The following is a 19814-nucleotide window of genomic DNA, read 5'->3' as shown; positions in this document are numbered from 1 at the left end:
TAATTATATCAGATAGAGAAAGGGCAGGGCATGCTTTAACACTGAATCTTTCCTTATTCATTTAGAGCCTGTCTTGAGCCTTGAGAAGTTTTAACACCTTGCAGAACTGCCTTCTTAGCAAGGCCTCATGCTCATGTTCTCATTCTTCCAGAAGACTATATTTTTTTTAAATGTTTTATTGATTTTCAAGCATGGGATTAACCCCAAATTCCCCTATCTAGTAACTTTTTTAAAGTGATTTTATTAATAATGCTTCTATCCTCATTGAACATTGTGTTACCTTAATTGCTTTCAGCTTTTTAATTTTTTTAACAGAATTAAGTATCTAAAGGGAAACACGAGTAGATAAGTATTCCCCAGTTATATGGCCTATATGCAGGACAATTAATTGAAATATTTATCACTATGATGTCTGAGACTGAATTAATGTTGAGCATGGCAGAGTAATTTGATCAAGGAAAGGTGTGCTGGAGATCTAGAAAGCCTCTGTGAATAGGTATTCAGGAGAGGATTTCTAAATCTTTTGTCCTTAGTTTCCTAGGCAGCTATTTTCTTCACCTCTTCTCTAGATATTTGACACTACATTATTTTCTTTACTTCAAAACTTTTCTCTCAGTAGTAGTAGATGTTTCCAAAATTACAGGAATTCCTCTCTTAACATTCCTTCTCTAATGTCATTTAGAGGCAATCTAAAAACCAGCCACTGTCTCTCTTGTGTCTCATTTACTGTCACATCCTCCCACGTGTTCTGACGCATCTTTTCACTGTATACTTTTTAGACATTTTCAAGAATCAGGAAATTGCACTGTACAAGTTTCTCTTTCTCTTTTTTATCATTTCCTGTGACTTCCCTTTTCTACTTTATAAAGCAAAGTGATGTAGTCTTCACTGCTTGGGCCTCCTTCAGCTAATTAACAAAGACCCCTTTTTTTTTTTTTTTTTTTTAAATTCTCATCAACTACCATTTTTATTATGACAATACTACCAACCTCGATTGCTTGTATTTTCAAAAAAACCTACATTATTGCTTTCCTATCCTGCCTGCTGCTTTTTAAAAGACAGACAACAGAACTGTTTTAGTATCTTGCTCCAAATCTCACCATCAAAGTAATGAAATCTTGAATATATAGTCCGAGCACTATGAAAAAATATTTTTGACAACTATTTTCTTGCACTTTACTTTGATGTACCCTGTTTTCTCTCATTCAGCCCAAGTACATTACATTTTTGTGCATGTCCTGCTGTAGTCCTGTGTGAACAAAATAACCTAGCCACTCACTACCATGAGCTGATATGATGCTGTCCTCTAAAAATGCATTTTGGAAAATCTCTGAGCCTGTTATTCATTCATTTTCTTGCCCTCTGAGTTAGTTAGATATTTCTGGCAGCCAGTCTATGTCTTGAATTCTTTGGTATACACAGCTAGGTGTAATATCTGAAATGTAGCATAGCTGCATCAGCGTGTCTTCTTATACACTGATTTATGCCTTTTAGTGTAATATATGCAGAGAGAAAATACAGAAATTGCATTATTATTAAGCCTCTTGGACATGGAAAACTGTTTCATACTTGCTGTAAGTTTCTTGTTAATGAAAAAAAATACACCACAATATGTGACCTGAAATATGTCTTTATTACCCCATGCAAAGCTGGTCATTTGTGGCATCTCTCTAGTTTTGTTTTCCACCTGTTCTTCTTAGTAGAAGGTGTGGAAATGCACTGAGCTACATACCAAAGCACACATGCTGATTAGCTGTGTTTATATGCCCTGCTACACACATAGCCTGATAATTCATCCACAGGTGTGATACCACTTACTTAGTCTTTATAGCAACTGGTAACACCTTGCATAGAATGAGAAGATGGTAAAAAATAAATAAACAGGGTGAAATATGTCTAAGAGATCATATTTCTGTCTTCTCTAAAAAAATACAATAAAACTACCTGGAGCTCCTTCACTTTGATGCCATGTGGTCTATGAGGAACAGTGCAGAGCAAGCCATGGACTTAGTATATGGAAGAGGAACCACAGACGTAAAAGGAAAGCAAAAAAAAAGACTTCTTACTAGCCAAGAGGCTTACTAGAAAGCAATAAATGAAATTACATTCTGTACACAAACAAAATGCAAAGGTTCATAAACATTCCATTTTGTACCCTTGTGCAGGAGTTTGTGTGAAAGATTTGATCTGAGCAGCTTCAGCATCTAAGACATTATCTAGTAGTATTCTTGCTTAACTTTGAACAGAAAATGCATGGAATTAGCTTTCTCTCAGAGCACCAAAATCAAATATCATGGACCCATTTAGTATCTTTTCTTGCCTGTGATTTCAGATAATAGTTGTTCGTGATACTTTTGAGTCTAGCTAATGTATTACACAAAAACTTCTTAGGGCAAGCGTTAGTGCAAATTTCACTTTGGTGAAAAAAAAATCACAAATATAAGATTTGGTTTGACTCTTGATCATTGAATAATGCATCATTATTAACTGTCTCACATTTTCTTAAATTAGCATACCAGCTTAAATAAGCATATCCGTATACACAGAATAAGGTACCCAAGGCACATGCTCAGTCTTCTGTAAATTGGCCACTTAGGAAAATGGAACACTTATGGTATGTTACTGCCTGATGTGACAACTCTTCCAACTTTTTATGTGAGGTTGGGTACTTTTTTTTCTTAAGGTTAGGTTATTCGAAAAGATGGACCACTGAAAAATTGACAATGAAATTCCTCATGCTTCCATGAAAGTTTTCTTTAAAATTGAAGGAAAGATCCACAAACTGTCAATTTATGAATAAGAGAGAAAAAATATTTCATAACTACTCCCTACCACCCCAAGTTTCACCAAGAAGTCTGAGATGCTAACCCCAGATTTCTAACAGATGTCTACAAGAAGATTCTTCCTATGGGCAATATTTTATCTTTTATGCAGTTGGTCAAATTTAAAACTTGTGGTGGTTAAGGACTATGCAGCAACAAATTTCTTAAGAGTATCTATAGTGAGTTGGCAACAAATCCAGTGTAGTTTGGAAAAGCAAAGCACACATATCCCTTACAGCCAAGCAATCTCTGCTGGCTCCAGGGGTAAATCATAGAGCCATCCTTCTATTACTTCCTCCTGCATTTGGAGGATTGCCACATCCTGTTCTAATTAGGAACACTGTCTCTTATATCAAATATATTTCTTCAAGGTTATGGGTATCAGTGTGGATTCTTTTTTATTGTTTTTTCTTTTGCCATCTTGGAAGATGTGTCATTTAGATTCTTGAATAGAATAATGTCAAGAGTCTGTTCAGCCAACAAAAACAGGTTAGAAAACCTGGCTTAGTTTGTTAGAATAAACTTCTGAACAATTTCAACCTATGATACCCAAGATTGTATTCAACCAAGCTGATCTCTGGACACAGAGTTATAAGTTTTTTTATGGAAACAGTGTGTGCACTCAGATCTTAAAGCATTCCAGCATTTCTAAAGAGTCCAGATTGTTCTTAATATCCATGCCAAATTATCAACAATTTAGAAAACTGTTGCCAAAGGTCATTCCAACTACAGCTGTTTGGAATACAGAGGGGTTTATTGATCTTTTCCTTTGCATAGCTCTTTAAAAAAATATTACATTGTGGAAATAAAGACTGTGACAGATGTTGATAATTGCCATAGGAGAAGGAAGGAGGGGGAAGGAGGGGCAGGGGGTATCAGGGCTAAATTGAGAGTGAAAGATTCCATTGTTAGGTACCTATGTGGTAATACTGTTCTCATGATGTGACTTTAAACTGGCACTGTACTTGTGTCCCAATAAATTAGGGAAGCTGGCTCAGCTGGTTGGGACAGAGCTCATTAGGCATGGCACTTTAAGTGGCACAATTTTCACAGCTCCAAAGCAAATTGGAGTCCTCCCAGAAACACAGGTATCATATTCTAACAAATCACTTATCCCAGAGGCCATCCTTGACTACTCTTGTGAAGTAAAATGAATCATGATCTTTAGGAAAACTTCATGGCTGTAATCCAATTTACCAGCTGGGTTATATTAGATCACATTTTTAAGGACAAAGGTTATAATAACGAGATCTTGTGTTATTTAATTTATTCAATTAGGTAACATAGTTACCTTAATGGTTCTGTAACAGTTTGCTGGGTGTTGGGAGTGATGTAATACAAAAGAAGGGAATTCCATAGATAAAGGCAGACTTGTAGAGAACAGAAGAGGGATAAGTGACAGGGCGAAATAGGAGCACTGTTACTGAGAGACAAGGAGAAATTACAAGACATTAATGATAGAGATGCAGTCTGAGTCAGCGTACTTTAGGGCCTTGAAAGCACAAGTAAAATGTTTAAACCTGATACACCAGGCAAAAGAAAACAGAGAACATAAAAGACAAGCTTGTGTGTGTTAATATACACACACACTTGCATTATGTACACGTTTATAGAGCTTAGGACTGAAACAATGGATTTTTCTTGCCTACCCAACACTCCACAACATTGTATTTTCTATGGGATAACATTTGTTAATCCCACAACTAACTAACGAGCAAGAGCATTTGTTTCAGCTTTTACATGGTTAAGGGTGCTCTTTTTCTACTGTATGGTAATACACATTTGTATTGAGGAATTTTAGTTGCAAACAGTTCATGTTAATATAACAGACAGAATTCGGCTAATAAATAAAAGCAGTTAAACATGTTTTAAGATATAAGCTACGTTAACCACAGACCTGAAAAATTCTCAGAAGCACTTATCTTGAGATGTCTAATATCTGTAACATTAAATGGTTGCCTTTTTATGCAAATAGGTTCTGCTTATTAGGGGAATGGGAGGGAGAAGGCTGGTGGGTTGTTTTGAAGTGAGAAAAAGTGGCCTATGTTTGTTTTTTTGGAAGCTGTCCTCACCCTGCTCCTTATGCGGTTTGGGCCAACCAAAACTCACACAGCCTCAGGAGCTGCCAACAGCCCTTATCAAAGCTTGTAGCAGCTTCTCACGCGATTTACACGCACGCACACGCAAGTCCCCCTCTCCACCGAGCGGAGCTGCAGCTGCCCGGGACCCTTTCTCCGGGGGGCGCGGCGAGCCCGGGGGTGGGAAGAAGGGATGAAGCTGGTCTTCCCTCCGGCTCTTTCTCTCCAGGGTTCATCCAGACACTCGGGAGGACGATTTATTGACCCGCTCCGCCCCTGCTTCCCCCCGCCCAGGCAGCTCCGGGAGGCTCTCGGTCGCACGAGTGGGGAGCGGGAGGGGAATGAGCCGCTGCAGCGGGAGGAGGAGGAGGGAAGGAGGGAGGGCAGGAGGGAGGGCACGAAGGAGGGAGAAAGGAAACGGGGCAGGTGACACGGCGCGGGATTGCTGCGGCTCGGCAGGAGCGCGGCGGCCATGCACGTCAATGGGAAGGTGGCTCTGGTCACCGGCGGGGCGCAGGGCATCGGCCGGGCTTTCGTGCAGGCGCTGCTGGGCAAGGGCGCCAAGGTGAGCCCCGGGGAGCGCGTCCTCCCTTTCCCTCCCCTCTGCTTCCAGCCGGCACCCGCGGGCGGGGGGTGCTGGCAGCCCCGGGGCTCGGCTCGGCTCAGCTCGGCTCGGCGGGGGATCTGTCCGTCTGTCCATCCGCCCGCCCGCCAGCCACTCATTTTCCTCCCTCCTCGCTTAGGTAGCTCTGCTGGACCGCAACTCCGAGGCCGGACAGGAGAGCAAGGCGGCCCTGGACGAGCAGTTTGAAGCGCAGAGGACTCTGTTCATCCAGTGCGATGTGACGGAGCAGGAGCAGCTGAAAGGTAGGGGTGAGCCCTGAGCGCTGCGCACCCGCGGAAGGCGCAGCGAGCGGAGCGCGCCGGCTGCAGCGCCGGTGAGCGCTCAGCAGAGTCCTGCAGGACAGCCTGCTCCCGGGCGCTCTGGCACTGACCCACTAGCCATTTGTTCCTGAACCTGCAGATGTGATATATTGCTGCCAGCATTAGTGCCACAATTTCACTTGGTTCCTTGGCGCATCGGAGAGAAAAGCCAAAGTCATTTCCATTGAGTGTGCTGTGTGTGATATTTTTGCATGAAAGACTCTGCAGAAGATAATTGCTATTTTATGAGTAATATATATATGAGCTTTAAAGCGCGGACTTGTTTTTTATGAGGTTTCAGTACAGATTCCAAGCTGCATTCCCTCGTAACAGGAGTAATAAATTCTGTGCTGGGTTGCAGTGCTCTTTCCATACAGCACACTTACTTTCATTGTGTGCTGTCTTAGCTGAAAGAGCTGGCAAAAAGTGGCATGCTTTAACTATAGGGGTTAACTATAGGGTGATAACAGTTCACACACATTTATGTGTGTAGCTAGCTGGAATAAAAGCAGTTTTCCTCATAAACGATTTGCATTTCTGTTTTCACTTAGTGGATAAACAGTGTTCCCTACTGAGTATCATATAACATTGATGTACCTTCACAATATTTCATAACAGGCACATCACTTCATCAAAGTTTCGTTATTAAATGGTACATTCATAGGTCGTGACTCAGATTCAGATTTTGACATCTCTTTTGCCAATGCCCTTTCCCTAGATTCATTTCTGCCGTGCTAGATGTGAGCAGTTCTGGTCTGTTTTTATTCATCACACTTCACTGGTCACTTTCTCGACAGTGATCATTGAGCATAGCCATTCCCCTTTCAGAAAACATTGCTGCTATTCCAAAATTCAGCAGTACTGTCCATGTTCCAAGCTAGCATGATTGCTCCTAATTCTATAGCTTTACTGTTTGCAAGAAAGATGCTGGACTTTAAATCTGGGATCTGCTGTAATCAGCAAAGCTTTTATCAGCTAGGTTGATTATTGACTTTTTCTCCAAGTGGGAGGAGTAAGGAGCAAGAAAAAGCATCCTAGAGGTAGGAATAACATGTGCTGCTGGGCGGGTGTTACCTCAGTGTGCCTTGTCTCCCACAACTCCTCCTCTCTTTAGTGCCAGGCGAGTGCAGGACCAACAGGGTGTGAACCGGGAACTGGAGTGAGTAGGACAGATCAGCAAGGGAGTTTCTGGAGCCAAGCTAGTCGGAAGAAAGCAATCAGAGTAAAATTGGAAGCGGTTCTTGCAAAGAAAAAGAGCAAGAACAGGCAGCTGCTGCTGCTAATGCCTCTATGATCATTGCATTAGTCCTGCTGCAGGTTTCTTACCATAAATTTGCAAGCATGTCTCGCCATCCTTTGGGGAATCTGAGCTGGTTTTGGTGTTGGTTTTTTTGTTTTTAGCTGCTTTATTTTCATATTTTTTTCACTTGCAATTGTAAACTACTACTTAACAAATTTAGATTAATTTCACATTTAGGGTTTAAAGGTCTTATCGGATTAATCAAGTCTAGTACTTTATGTTAAAGGTCATGTGTGTGAATGAAGTTCCTCTTTTTTTAAACTTTAGCCCTTTGAGTAGGAAGTAAATCTAAGTACTAGAACTAGCATTTCTGAGTACATGAGGCTTATGGGCAAGAAATCATCAGCTTAATCTATTTTCAGGTCTTGTCTGTACTTTTTTCTCTGGTGATTCTTTCACCTAATACCCCACAAAAATCTCCTAACTCATCCCACTTTGGAAAATCACCATACTTACTTTTCCCCTCCAGGGATATTTAGGAAGCTCACATATAACTGGTGTTTGTGCTGACTTTGCATTGTTTTTCTTACCTTTCCTTTCAAAAGGATCCTTCTCTTAATTTTGCCTTCCCTACTCAATATTTCATACAATCATCTGCTTTTAATTTTTTATGGTTCCATAAGCACTAATTAGTGTGCAATGCAAACACATATTCTATGTTTGAAGAGGGAAGAATAAATCAGCTTATACTGATGTGTAGGTGACAACTTTGCTAAGAATTTACAATAAGATTCTTCTTTTTGTGGATAGGTGATAGATGGGACTACTGTCAGCAGATAAATTTTTATCAGAAATATTCCAAACACAGATATGCAAAAACATTTGGTCTTTCCTCAATATGCAAATTAGAAAACTGCGATTAGTGAAGTCTATATAAATATAATTTATAAATCATTGGCAAAATTACTATTGTTCATGGTGGTTTTTAAAGATTCTATTAAGAATTAGAATCTTCTTAAGAAATATGTTATTTAGAGAAGGCTTAAAAGTTAGTCAGTTTTCAAAACTTTGGAAGCTAAGTAAGGACCCAAATTGTACTTATTTTACTCATTGGAAGTAAGTTAAATACTCACTTCTGCTTCTAATAAAGTCAGAGGTTTTCATTTGCCCTTGTGATGCAGAATTAGGAAGATAAGTGACTGAAGAGTTGAGAAATCAGTGCATGAATTGGCAACAAACAAAAGAAAAGAGAAGAAGAGAGACAGACCAAACCAGAAGATTTAATAATATTACAGTGTTCTAGAAAAATCTGTACAATAAAGGCAGTTGGACAAATAAAACCTGTCCCATCAGCTGCCCAGCTCTTGTGTTAATCACAAGATGATGACTGTGATGGACAGGAAGCATTGAGGCAGAGAAAAGGCTGGTGCAGGAAAAGCTTTGTAAACCCCTGCAACTGCTGCAGAAAAAGATGGATGTCTGATAGCAGATGCTGTTCACCTGAGTGACATGAAGAGCCAAGCACTAGAGATCAGAGAAGGAAAATGCTCCTGGGATCACCTTTCAGTGAAGTAATTTCATCAAGGCCTGTCAAGCATAATTTTGGTATACCTGAAATACTGTCAGTTTTGAGTCAAGCACCAAACAATGTTTATTAAAACAATATTGGGCAGGTGGTGTCTTGGTTTACGTAACAGTAAATATTTGGTGATGAGGAACATTATTTGGAAGGGAAAACAAGCAAGCTATATATACATGTCAGATGATGTTCTCAGTCCTGGAACATCTTAGACTGGAATGAACATCTGGAATTCATCTCATCCATCTTGTCAAAGCAGAGCCAGGCTTGAGGAGTTTGCTCTTCAATATGACATCATCATATTTTTCTGTGCACATCTTTTATCTTAGTTCTAACACTGTCACCTGGAAAAACAAAATGTCATTGTGGAAGTTTCCCAGTTCTTATTTTTAAATTCTTTGGAAGACAGGTCACTATTTTTATCCCCAGAAAAAAAGAAGATTTGAATTTGAGAAACACATTATTAAAGTTACCTGACAAATAGGATTTATAGCAACTTATCCATAAATGGGTACATCTAAATAAGAATTGTGATTAATTATTTGTAGTTGAAATGTTCATGTCAGTTACTCATTAAATAAAAACTGTATTCTCAGGCTAAAGTTGGACTGAATGAAGAAATTTCTTCTGAACACTTGAAGTTTTTCATTCAAACTAAATGATGTCAAATCTTGGCTTTATTAGACATATCAAACTGCTACAAATTAAGCTATAAATGCTTAATTTATATAATAGGGGTGCCAAACATCCTATCTAATACAAAATATATAAGTGTTAAGAACTTACATTAGCTCCAGTTATCAGTCATTATCAAACTGAATGAAAAGGCAACTATGTTATCTTACTCCTTCCACTTTCCCTAAATATATCTAATGTTGATGCATGTTAGATAAAATATTTAATTGCATGCTGCTCACTAATGTTTAAGAAAATAATGAAGAAATTTTGGTAGACTAATAAACATTCATTTTTATGTATGCTTTGTATTTTTATATCTAAATTTCCAAAGTTTTAAGAAATATCACTCTTGGATCTTACTATAGGCGCTTTCAAAAAAGTAATTGAACATTTTGGAAGGCTGGATATTGTGGTTAATAACGCTGGAGTGAACAATGAGAAGGACTGGGAAAGCACTATACAAATTAACTTGGTAAGCATTATCTCCTTTCACATGTCTATATTTTAGTATTAAATGTTGAAATACAGTTAACAGCCTGTGGCTTGTACAGATTTTGCCAGATGACAGAACATTAATTGGATTGATAAGTACAACTACTGAAACAGTCACCACATAACTGTGTGTGGTGGGTCCCTAAAATTGTCTATCCAAGACATACAGACTGTGTAGAGGTACTCAGGTTATCTATTACCAGACAACATTCTCTTTCCAGAAAATCCAGTTAATTCCCAAATAGGTGTAAGAATTGACTGCCCAAGGCAGTAGAGCTGCATCTACAACAGGCCAGTCTGTTTATATTAGTGTTTATGTATATATACATGTATAAAATGTTCTAACATTTTAGTTACTTGCAAGGCTCAACTGGCCTGTGTTAGAGTTGCCATTTGTTGATACTACAAGTAAACTTGCTCTTCACACTTTCCTCACCAACTATGCCAGCATAAAATCTGAGTTTTTAATATAGGCCATTTCCCCATCATCACTGGCAGGAGCATTCTACTTAAGGGCACTTACTCACTAAAATCCAGTATATTCAACAAGCCAGTAAAATTAATTTTCAAACAAACTGTTACTCATTCTTTGATATTTTCTGTTATCTCATCAGATGAAACCATAGTATTTGTTTCTCAGCTGAAAAGTTTTTACTTTCAAGTACATTTTACTCTTTAGGACACCTAAGCTCCAAGGAATGACCTTTCTAGCATTAATAGAATTTCTAGATTAGTGAAATTCAGCTTGTAGTCTACCATCTGTGAAGTCCTAATTCAATGGTGATTCAACAAGTCACTCCATGATCATACTGCAAAAAAAGTAGAAAAATGAAGCTTTGAAAAGTAAAATGTGGAGTTTTCTCATTTGAAATTTGTCATGCAACAAGAAAGCTCAGAATATGAAAATTAGGTGCGTTTTTGTCAAAAATTTTAAGGACAAAGGCACCCATCTTTGAATCCTAATGCCTCCAAAAAAACCAAACTAACAAAACAACTCCAGGGCAAGTAACACGAGCTGTATATGAGACAAGTTACAGAAAAATTAATGAGAAAATAAACATCTGGAAAAAATTTAAGTTTCATAATGCCTTTCTCTTGATATTTTATATCTATTTCTTATATGTTCTTTGAAATTTAAGTACATATATTTCTTCCTCTTTATTTAATTTCTGAAATGTTTTGAAAAATTAAACATTAAGAAACTTCATATTGTGAAGTAACGGTAGTTTATCATCCTCAGTGATAGGCAACATCTGTATATCTTAGTACAGATCCCTTGAAAAGAAGACTGTGTTCTAGATAACTTATATCCTATGTTAAAACCAGGCACAAAAGTAAAGAGAAGTAAGTTAGATACAGATGTATACACCTGTCAAATTTGCAAGCACGGATAATAAGTCATTACTGGAAATACTGAACTCCATGTGAAAATATGTTTGACTGTGATACTGGCTGTCAAGATAGATATCCTAACTTAGAGTCATGTCTTAATAATTTTTCAATGCCAAGAACTTCAAGCAGAAAATGCTGAGAACCTCCTCCTACTCTATTGCAGAAGACACCAAGTTGGGTGGGGTGTTGATCTGCTGAGGGATCAGAAGGTGCTGTACATGCTCTGCAGATCTGAACAAATCTGGATTGATGGGCCAAGGCCAATTGAGCTGAAATTAGGTGAAGTGCTGAGTGCTGCACTTTGGTCAGGGTGGCTGAAAAGGTGCCCATTGGGAAAGGACCTGGGGTGCTGGTCAACAGCAGCTGAACATGAGCCAGCTGTGCCCAGGTGGTCAGGGAGGCCAGTGGCATCCTGGCCTGGATCAACAATGGTGTGCCCAGGGATTGTCTCTCTGTACCCAGCACTGCTGAGGCTGCACCTCAAATCCTACGTTCAGTTTGGGCCCCTCACTACAAGAAGGATATTGAAGTGCTGGAGTATGTCCAGAAAATGGCAACAGAGCAGTGAAGGGTCTTATGAGGAGCAGCTGAGGAAAATGGGGTTTTTTAACCTGGAGAAAAGGAGGCTAAGAGGAGCTTTATCACCCTCTACAGCCACCTGAATGGAGGTTGTAATAAGGTGAGGGACAGCTTCCTCTTCCAGGTAAGAAGCAATAGGAAAAGAGAAAATGGTCAGAACGGCTGGGGAAGGTTTAGATTGGATATGAGGAGAGATTTCTTTGCCGAAGGGATTGTCAAACACTGGAACAGGCTGCCCAAAAAAGTGGCAGTCACTATCCCTGGAGGTATTTAAAAGGCCTCCAGATGTGGTGCTTGGGGTCGTGGTTTAGTGGTGGACTTGGCAGAGCTGGGCTAACAGCTGGATTTGAGGATTTTAAAGGTTTTTTCAATCTAAATAATTCCATGATTCAAGGCTTTTTTTCTTATTACAAGTAATTGAGCAGAAGAAGACCATAAGTGGTCTCAAGTAGCAAAAAATCTGAAATCCAAGTCTTAGAAACCTACATGCTTAACTATCAAGTTAGTCCTCGAATTTTTTTTTAAAGGGAATATTATACAGTTTATACATTATTGTATATGTAAGTTCACCATAAATGTTCTAATGACCTAACACATGTTGGATGTTGAAAATTTTCATAAATACATGATAGGGACTGGCAGATTATCTAAAATGATCAAACAGATTAGAAGTACAGTTCTGTGAGTTAAATCAAAGCTGCTCTAAGATCCAAATATCTCCACTCACCTCTTGATTATTCTTTCTCTGTCTAACACTGAGTGAACTAACTAGCTTATCTCCACAAGCATTTCTAACTAGTTATTGTAATTTCTGTAAAACAAGATATAAGACTTTTTACTTTTTGCTTTTTTAATTAAAATAACTGAACAAAAATAGCTGACACGCATAATATCTTCTATGCGTTGGTTTTATAAAATATTTTTCTGTTTCTTGTAGAAAGGAGCAAAATAGATATGAAATACATTCTTTTAAAGTGTCTCAATTTCCCTCTTGTAAGGGATACACATTATGCACATATTTTTTATTTTAAAGCAGGATAAAAACTGTCTACATGTCAGTCATTGTCTTAGCGATATCATTTATATATTGATATAGCAAATATTCCCTGCCCCAGTTTAAAGTACAAAGTACAAAAGTAGAGCAGTACAGAGCAATACAAATCAGAGCAAACACATCTGGGGTGTGTTCTTTATGGCTAAAACAGTTCACAGAACCGGTTGGTCTTCAGGAATGTTTTTAAAGGAGTGTAGGGAAGTTCTCTGGTAGTAATGCTTGAGAAAGCATGAAGAAGGTTGAAAAAGTGGGACTTAATTTGGAAGGAAAATGGAGTCAAACACAATTCCTACTGGTTTCCATTACAGTTTCCTGAGAGCAAGAAAAGACAATTTGATAAAGCCAGGGAGGGGATGTAGGAAGGAGTACTGACTGCTAAAATGAAAAAAATATCATTTCTATCATTTGTATCATTCTCAAGCACTGCAGTTCTTTCCACCATTTTTGCTACATTTTGTGTCAAACATTCATATTTTCATTATTTTATTAATACATCTATTTTTTTTTTACTTAAGTATTCCAGCAATGCCATCTATTCCTCACCTCAAAACTCCAGTTCTCCTGGTGTTTACTAGATTTAAATCAGCTTGATCAAGAGCAGCTTGAACTGGTGGTACTCATACAAGGGTACACTCTTGTTATTATGGCACATACAAAAATGAACTTGGTAACATACAAGAATTCCATTTTAAAGAGATATTACCAGTGTAATTTCAGCAGTCTGTCACACACACATATGTATACACAGAATAGCACAAGGGTGCACATAAATTCTATTTAAGGGTCCTACCTACAGTTCTCCAGCATGACAGTCTTTATTGCATTCATAAAAATTTTTACCTAAGGGATCCAGAAATTTTATAATCCTAGTTTTTCTATTCTTCAAATCCCTGAAGCAAGGAAAGGGCCCACATCTTTACAAACCTTGAACATGTATGTTATTTAAAATAGTTGGGTGTTCTAAGAAGCTTCAATGATCTTGTCTTGTGTTGATGTTGCTTTCTGGAACCACTGTAATTAGAGTGGCTGCTATAATTACAGTGTCTTTTGTCATTACAAATGCACTTAGCACATTTTATACTAAGGAAAATCCAAATTATATGCAGGGTCTCTTTTTATGTTCATGTCAGAGATTTCTGAAAACTGACATAGGTTGCAATATACAGTTAAATATAGCAGTACTGGTATCACCCATGCTTGCATTTTAAACATTACCTCAATAAAAAGTTTAGAAGTACTTTATGTAGCATTTTGACTACCTTATTGTTTTATTATGAAAAAAAAATTTGTGTATATATTAATTCCTTAAATGAAATTATGAAAAAAAAAATTGAAAGCAAAATCACAAATATCTCCTGTTTATGTGATAATTTTGCAGTTTTTAACACAATCTGGCAAAACTTTAAATTGCAGGCCAGAGCCTGAGCACATCAAAACACCCCAGTCATATGGGATTCAATTATTTATGTGCTGTCCAGAAGTAAGCAGAATTCAAAGGCACATATAAAGTTTCTTCAGGTGCATGACAGTCTTATTCTTCATTACTAGAAAAATGTAGAAATATGCAGCAAATCCAAGTTTTTATGTTTCTCATGAGTTTGCTCAATTTTTTTCCATAAGTGACAGAAGTAAAAAATTTCCATTAATTTAGAAAAGTCTTTCACTAAAATGAAGCCTACCAACATCATGGTATGTCCCTGCAAAATACTTAGATTGGAACTACAGAGAAGATAATGCACTACTGTATATTTATGTGTGACTCCTTTCAATATAGCTCATGGTGAAATACGTTTTCCAGCAACTAGCAAACCTTGCAAAACAAATGTTTGCTTATTAGCATGGATCTATTTATCATAAGGCCAATTAATATTTCAGCAGAAATCAGAAGGGTAGCTAAGCCAACATCAGAAGTGATTAACTTAATTTGTTTTTGTGACAAAGACTCCATGATCATCACAAGGCTGTTCCACTGAGCAAGCCACACAAGGGAGTGTGCTGCAACCTTCTTCTGGTCCATACACCTTGCTGGCCTTTCCCAGTGTTCCAGGAGAAATGAGGACTGAGCTTCCATCCCAGAGTAATGTAACCTGGACACACAGCTGGATTCAGCAGCTGGAAATAACCACTAGGTCCCACAGCAGGGACAAAGGCAAGAACCATTTCTCAGTGCCAGCAACAGAGAAACAAACCAAAGCAAACAGTGCTACTGTAGTAGATGAAATGGCATAGGTGGCTGGTTTATTGACAACCAGTGGCTACCTCAATGGCCTACTTGCCTATTCTTCAGCATAATTTGATGTCAGAGGACTAAGTGTCTAGGGAGAGACCTGGCCAAAAAATGAGAAATGACATTTACCTTGAAATTAGTAGCACAAGGATCCATCCTCTATGTACATAAAGAAGCCTCTGGGTATAATTATTTTTTCTGTTTATATTGTACTAGGAAAGATACAATGACTTACCTTAATAGCATAGCAAGTCAAGGAATTTTTTGGCTTATGGTTTTTTTGCGTATGTTTACAGTAACTAATGTTGAAGTATAATGAAAAGCAAAGGTTTTGAACTAAGAACATAAGACCAGCTATCAAAATGGAATATTATTCCTATGTCCTTCATTCATGTGGAGGTGTATTGAAGGGGGAGAGGGAAGTAAAGAAATCTGCACCATAAAAAATTGAAGCATAGTTCCCACCTTGTAAAAAATCTATTGACTTGTAGCAAATTATCAAATCCTGTTATATACTCCTTTCTCCTTTCTGCCTCTCCCACTCAAGACTTCTTGTCTTCCACAGTTTGAGTTTGCAAATCCATACTCAAGAGCTTGCAATTTCATTTCATATAGCAATCAAACTAACCCATACATAGGATTGCCAAGGAACTTGCATGCTTGTTCCAACTTGTCTACATCCTAGAAAATCTACATTTAAAAAAATTAGTCCCTTCTTCCTGTCCAACAGCAAAATGCTAAAACTTTCCATGGATATCACAAGCAGCACTTTTAGTTTCAGAATTTTGAAGTTCATCTTACACAGTTCACAAAGTACTTTTAAATGTTTCCTTATAGATAGTCATTGATTTACAACATCACTATATGAAAGGCAAATGATCTTGGGCCAAATTCCAGCTCTGTGCTAACCTGCTTTGTGAAACCACAAGTCAGTGACTCTTTCATTTTTGTTCAGTACCCCTAGCACTGAACTATCTTATTTCAGGAACCTACATAAAATATTAGGACTGATTACTATTTTGTTTTCTCAAAGGAATTCATATTACCATATCACCTCAATATTAATATAGTGCTCACCTTCAGCACTGAAGATGCTGATGTATTTCCTCAGCATGAACTACCAGATATATCAGACAAGAGTTGGCAAGCAAAACCTTATTAAATAGGTGTGAGAAACTATGTCAGTTGGAACAGCTGCCCTGAAACACTAGGAAAAAAAAAGCACTTTGACCTAAGTTATTTTCAAAGCAATTGTCACACAAAAATGATGATGATTAATGATGTCCTAGGCACCATCACCAAAAAACACTTTTTTTTTTAATAGATAAATCTAAAATGAAGCACAAAGTATGAAAACTGACAGATATAATGTTTGAATACAAAAACATTGTACACATTTGCTGACATTGGTTCCTAAAGGTAGAAAAGTTAATTAGTGCATTACTGAAGACTCAGCCTAATTAGAATCAGAGTTTGAATATATGATATCTTTTAGAATGATAGCTATATTAAAGCTATACAGCCAAAGGATACATAGAAATGTGAAGAATCAAAGATTTTCTTTTATTTTTGATTTTGACACTGGCAATTAAATTGTCATTTTAGAAATCATTACATGAGTTACTGATTACTGATATGCTATTCTCAAAAGCAACTGCAAATATTTTGAGGATTTGCACAATTATTTTGCAATATTTACCATGCTGTCAGATACAATATTAGGTTTATTACTGTATGATACTTCAGCATGTCTGATCTCCTCTAATTTAAATCTGTAATTTATGTAAATTAGTGCTAGGAGATATTCTCATACTCACTCCTATAACTTTATTTGAAAGAATCCTAAATTTTCTGCTGGCAGCTGAAGAGTAAAATTGCCTCCCTTGAGAGCACACTCAGACCTCCAGTGCACTTTAATGGCCCATCTTCATTATGTGCTGTAGTAAAACACTGTATTTTGGTAAGAAAATAAACAGCAGTGTTACTGAGATATCATATGTTTTTCAACATCTAGAAGAACAGTAATTTATTTTCTGACTTCAAGAATACTAAGTTTCCATAGCCAGGATTTAAAAAAAAAAAAAAAGATAAGATTCAGCTGTACCAGTTTTTTGTTTACCTACATTTAATTATAAAGCTGACTACTTTGATACTCTTTGTTCTTGACATGTTTATGAACAACATCCCTTGAGCTAAATGCAGTAGTAAACAAAGGAATCATAAAAAGTTCAGCTCTAAAACACTTTCTTGTGCAAAGTCTCACAGCATATTTTCATCTTAAACTGAGTCAGACAATTTTTTTTATTAGGTAATATTTAAATTAAGTTTTCCAGAATTTTTACTTAATAGATAATCTATAAATTATTGTTGGTTAAGAACATTGGATTAAATTACTAGTCTTAAAAGTACAACTGGGGAACTGCACAGTCTGAAAAGACCTTTAGTTCCTTTCATTTAATTGAAAGGAAATTACAGACATTTTCATGATAACCTAAAACCAAGATACTGGGTTCAGAAAACACATAAATTTGAGAGGATTGGAGAGAGGTGGATTGTTGTGAGAGAAAGGGAAATCCAACAAGTGATAGTTTAGATGATAAGTGCCATCTGCTGACAGTGCAGACAGGTTCTTCTCACCCTGGGTATGTGATTCAATTTGCCTGCAGAATAATTCTTTATTTTATCAGCCCTAACATCATAACTAGCCATTTCACCCAAGGTCAGCCACATTCAGTGTGGTTTTTGCAAGGATCACAGGTAAGGATTACAAGCCTATAGCAGGTGTAAAGGGCAACATCCAAATGGAAGTCTGCATTTATCTTGAAGACCACCTCTCACAATACTTTTATTCAAAGAAGAACATGTCTTCAGCCACTTGAAGAAATACTAAGTTAATGGATTCCAGAGGGAGAAAAAGAACAATACAGTAATTTTGATCAGACAGCCAAGCTACCACTTTTTTCTTGGTTTATATTTGTGGTTTGGCCAAGAGCTCATCTAGCTCTGTTATCTCTAAACTAGAAGGAATAGAAATGGCTTCAAGGAGCCCAAGCTACTTCCTTCTACAACTGATTTTTTTTCTCTAATCATCCTAAGTGGTATTGTCTTTTTCTGACAGGCTGAGCCACTGCTCCAGGGCATGACAGGACCTGCACCTGCTCTCCAAAGACAGCATTAACCCCTTTCTTTCTAAAATATCTTCTGTACAGTCAATTATGCATATATGTATATTGAAAAACATATTCCATGCTTAGGTCCAAATCTAACTTCCTTAGGTGCCAGTAAGTTTACATTCAGAATAAATATACCTTATAACAACACAAACCAATCTTGGTTTTAATAAATCAAACTTACATATGAAAATCAAGATTAAACAGCAATAGATTAACCTTTATAATGGTTCTGCTACTTTCCAGAACATGCAAGAGAAATCTGATTTGGTTTGGTATGTGTCACGACACTTAAAGACAGTTCTTTGAAAAGTTTCTGTTAAAGCATTTAATCAACAGCATCCTTTTTAAATTAATCAAAACATTTTTTAAAATATGTTACGTTAAACAAGACTTCAGGAAAGAAAAGGAAATCTATTCATGGGATTTTTTTCTTTAAGAAAAATTTTAACTATTATTTCATGATTTTGAAATATTCATATTTTGTGGGATTTTACACTATTCCAGGAAATAGATATTCTGAAAACATAGTATTATAAAAATATCTCATTAAATGCTGAAACCATAGAAAATGAGAAAAGATAAGTCATTATCAAGATTCCAAAGCAAACTTGGTAATGAGGTCTCAGGTTGTTTTATCTCTGTCAATGTGCAGCCTCATGTTACTTGAAAAATGAACGAGAACATGCACTCTTAATTAATAAAGTAGAACATGCACTCTTCCAAATCTGATTCCTATTAAAACCAAAAAGCGTGAAGGATAACTGAAATTTAATTATAAGTGCTACTTTATATTTTATAACATACATGTCTAAAAATATCAGCTAATAAAAATGAAATACAATATCCATCTCAAGATTATTTCAATTTGGCTTTGAGAATTTGCATAGTGGCCGAAAAATAGTTCACATTCTGATTTTAAAAGCTTTTTTTTTTTTTTTTCTCCCTGTTTCTCTAGTCACTATCCATTAGGTTTTAGGCAAATACAGATTTTTCAGTGTTTTTTTAATGGGAAATTTCTGTCTCCATTATTCTGCAGATCCTATCTGGTTAAAAATAGTGAAATAATCATATACACTTCATCTTTTGGACATCCTAATTTATTTGGGTCAATACATTGCACTAAACAGTCATAAAGTACAAACAAAGCTGTCATTTAAGAGCTGAAATAATATTTCCAAAAGACTAAAAGTGTGTCTCAATGCATTTGTCCATTTTAAGTAGGAATTGTAAAGCAAATACTAAACTACTATAGAGGGATCAAAAAAAAATTGGTAAAGAGTTACAGAGCTCATCAATAATGCAGTAATACTGGAACATTTCTCTAAAGTTATTATCTTCCACCAGGAGCCGGCTCTGCTGCCCTTTTCTTACTATTAGTTTCACTCTCAGGTAAAGTGACTTTCTGGGAGAAGCTCTAATGATTCACCCAGGAGGTTGGTAACCCAAGGCTTGGTGTGTCTTTGGACCTCTCAGTTTAAAAGTCTGAAGCTCAGTAAGAGGAATCTCAGCAGAATTTCTGATTGCAGTAGCATTCAAAAACAGTTTTTAAGGAATCAAGATGATACAGGTCTCCAAA

The 19814-nt window shown here is 37.1% G+C and overlaps 1 protein-coding gene across 1 annotated transcript in view; it reads left to right on the top strand.

Moving 5' to 3' along the window:
* Positions 1 to 4855: 4855 nt before the first annotated feature.
* HPGD (15-hydroxyprostaglandin dehydrogenase) overlaps positions 4856 to 19814 on the top strand; it is a 25797-nt gene continuing 10838 nt past the window's right edge. Inside the window, exons 1-3 of the mRNA XM_056489069.1 lie at positions 4856 to 5465; positions 5644 to 5767; positions 9687 to 9793. Of these exons, the coding sequence (XP_056345044.1) occupies positions 5373 to 5465; positions 5644 to 5767; positions 9687 to 9793 (324 nt within the window). The 5' untranslated portion in view covers positions 4856 to 5372. The remainder of the gene's footprint in view (positions 5466 to 5643; positions 5768 to 9686; positions 9794 to 19814) is intronic.

This window comes from Oenanthe melanoleuca, chromosome 4 (genome assembly GCF_029582105.1).
Source record: "Oenanthe melanoleuca isolate GR-GAL-2019-014 chromosome 4, OMel1.0, whole genome shotgun sequence".
Lineage (NCBI taxonomy): Eukaryota > Metazoa > Chordata > Aves > Passeriformes > Muscicapidae > Oenanthe > Oenanthe melanoleuca.
The sequence above is the reverse complement of the archived record's forward strand: the minus strand, read 5'-3'. Positions and strand labels throughout refer to the sequence as shown.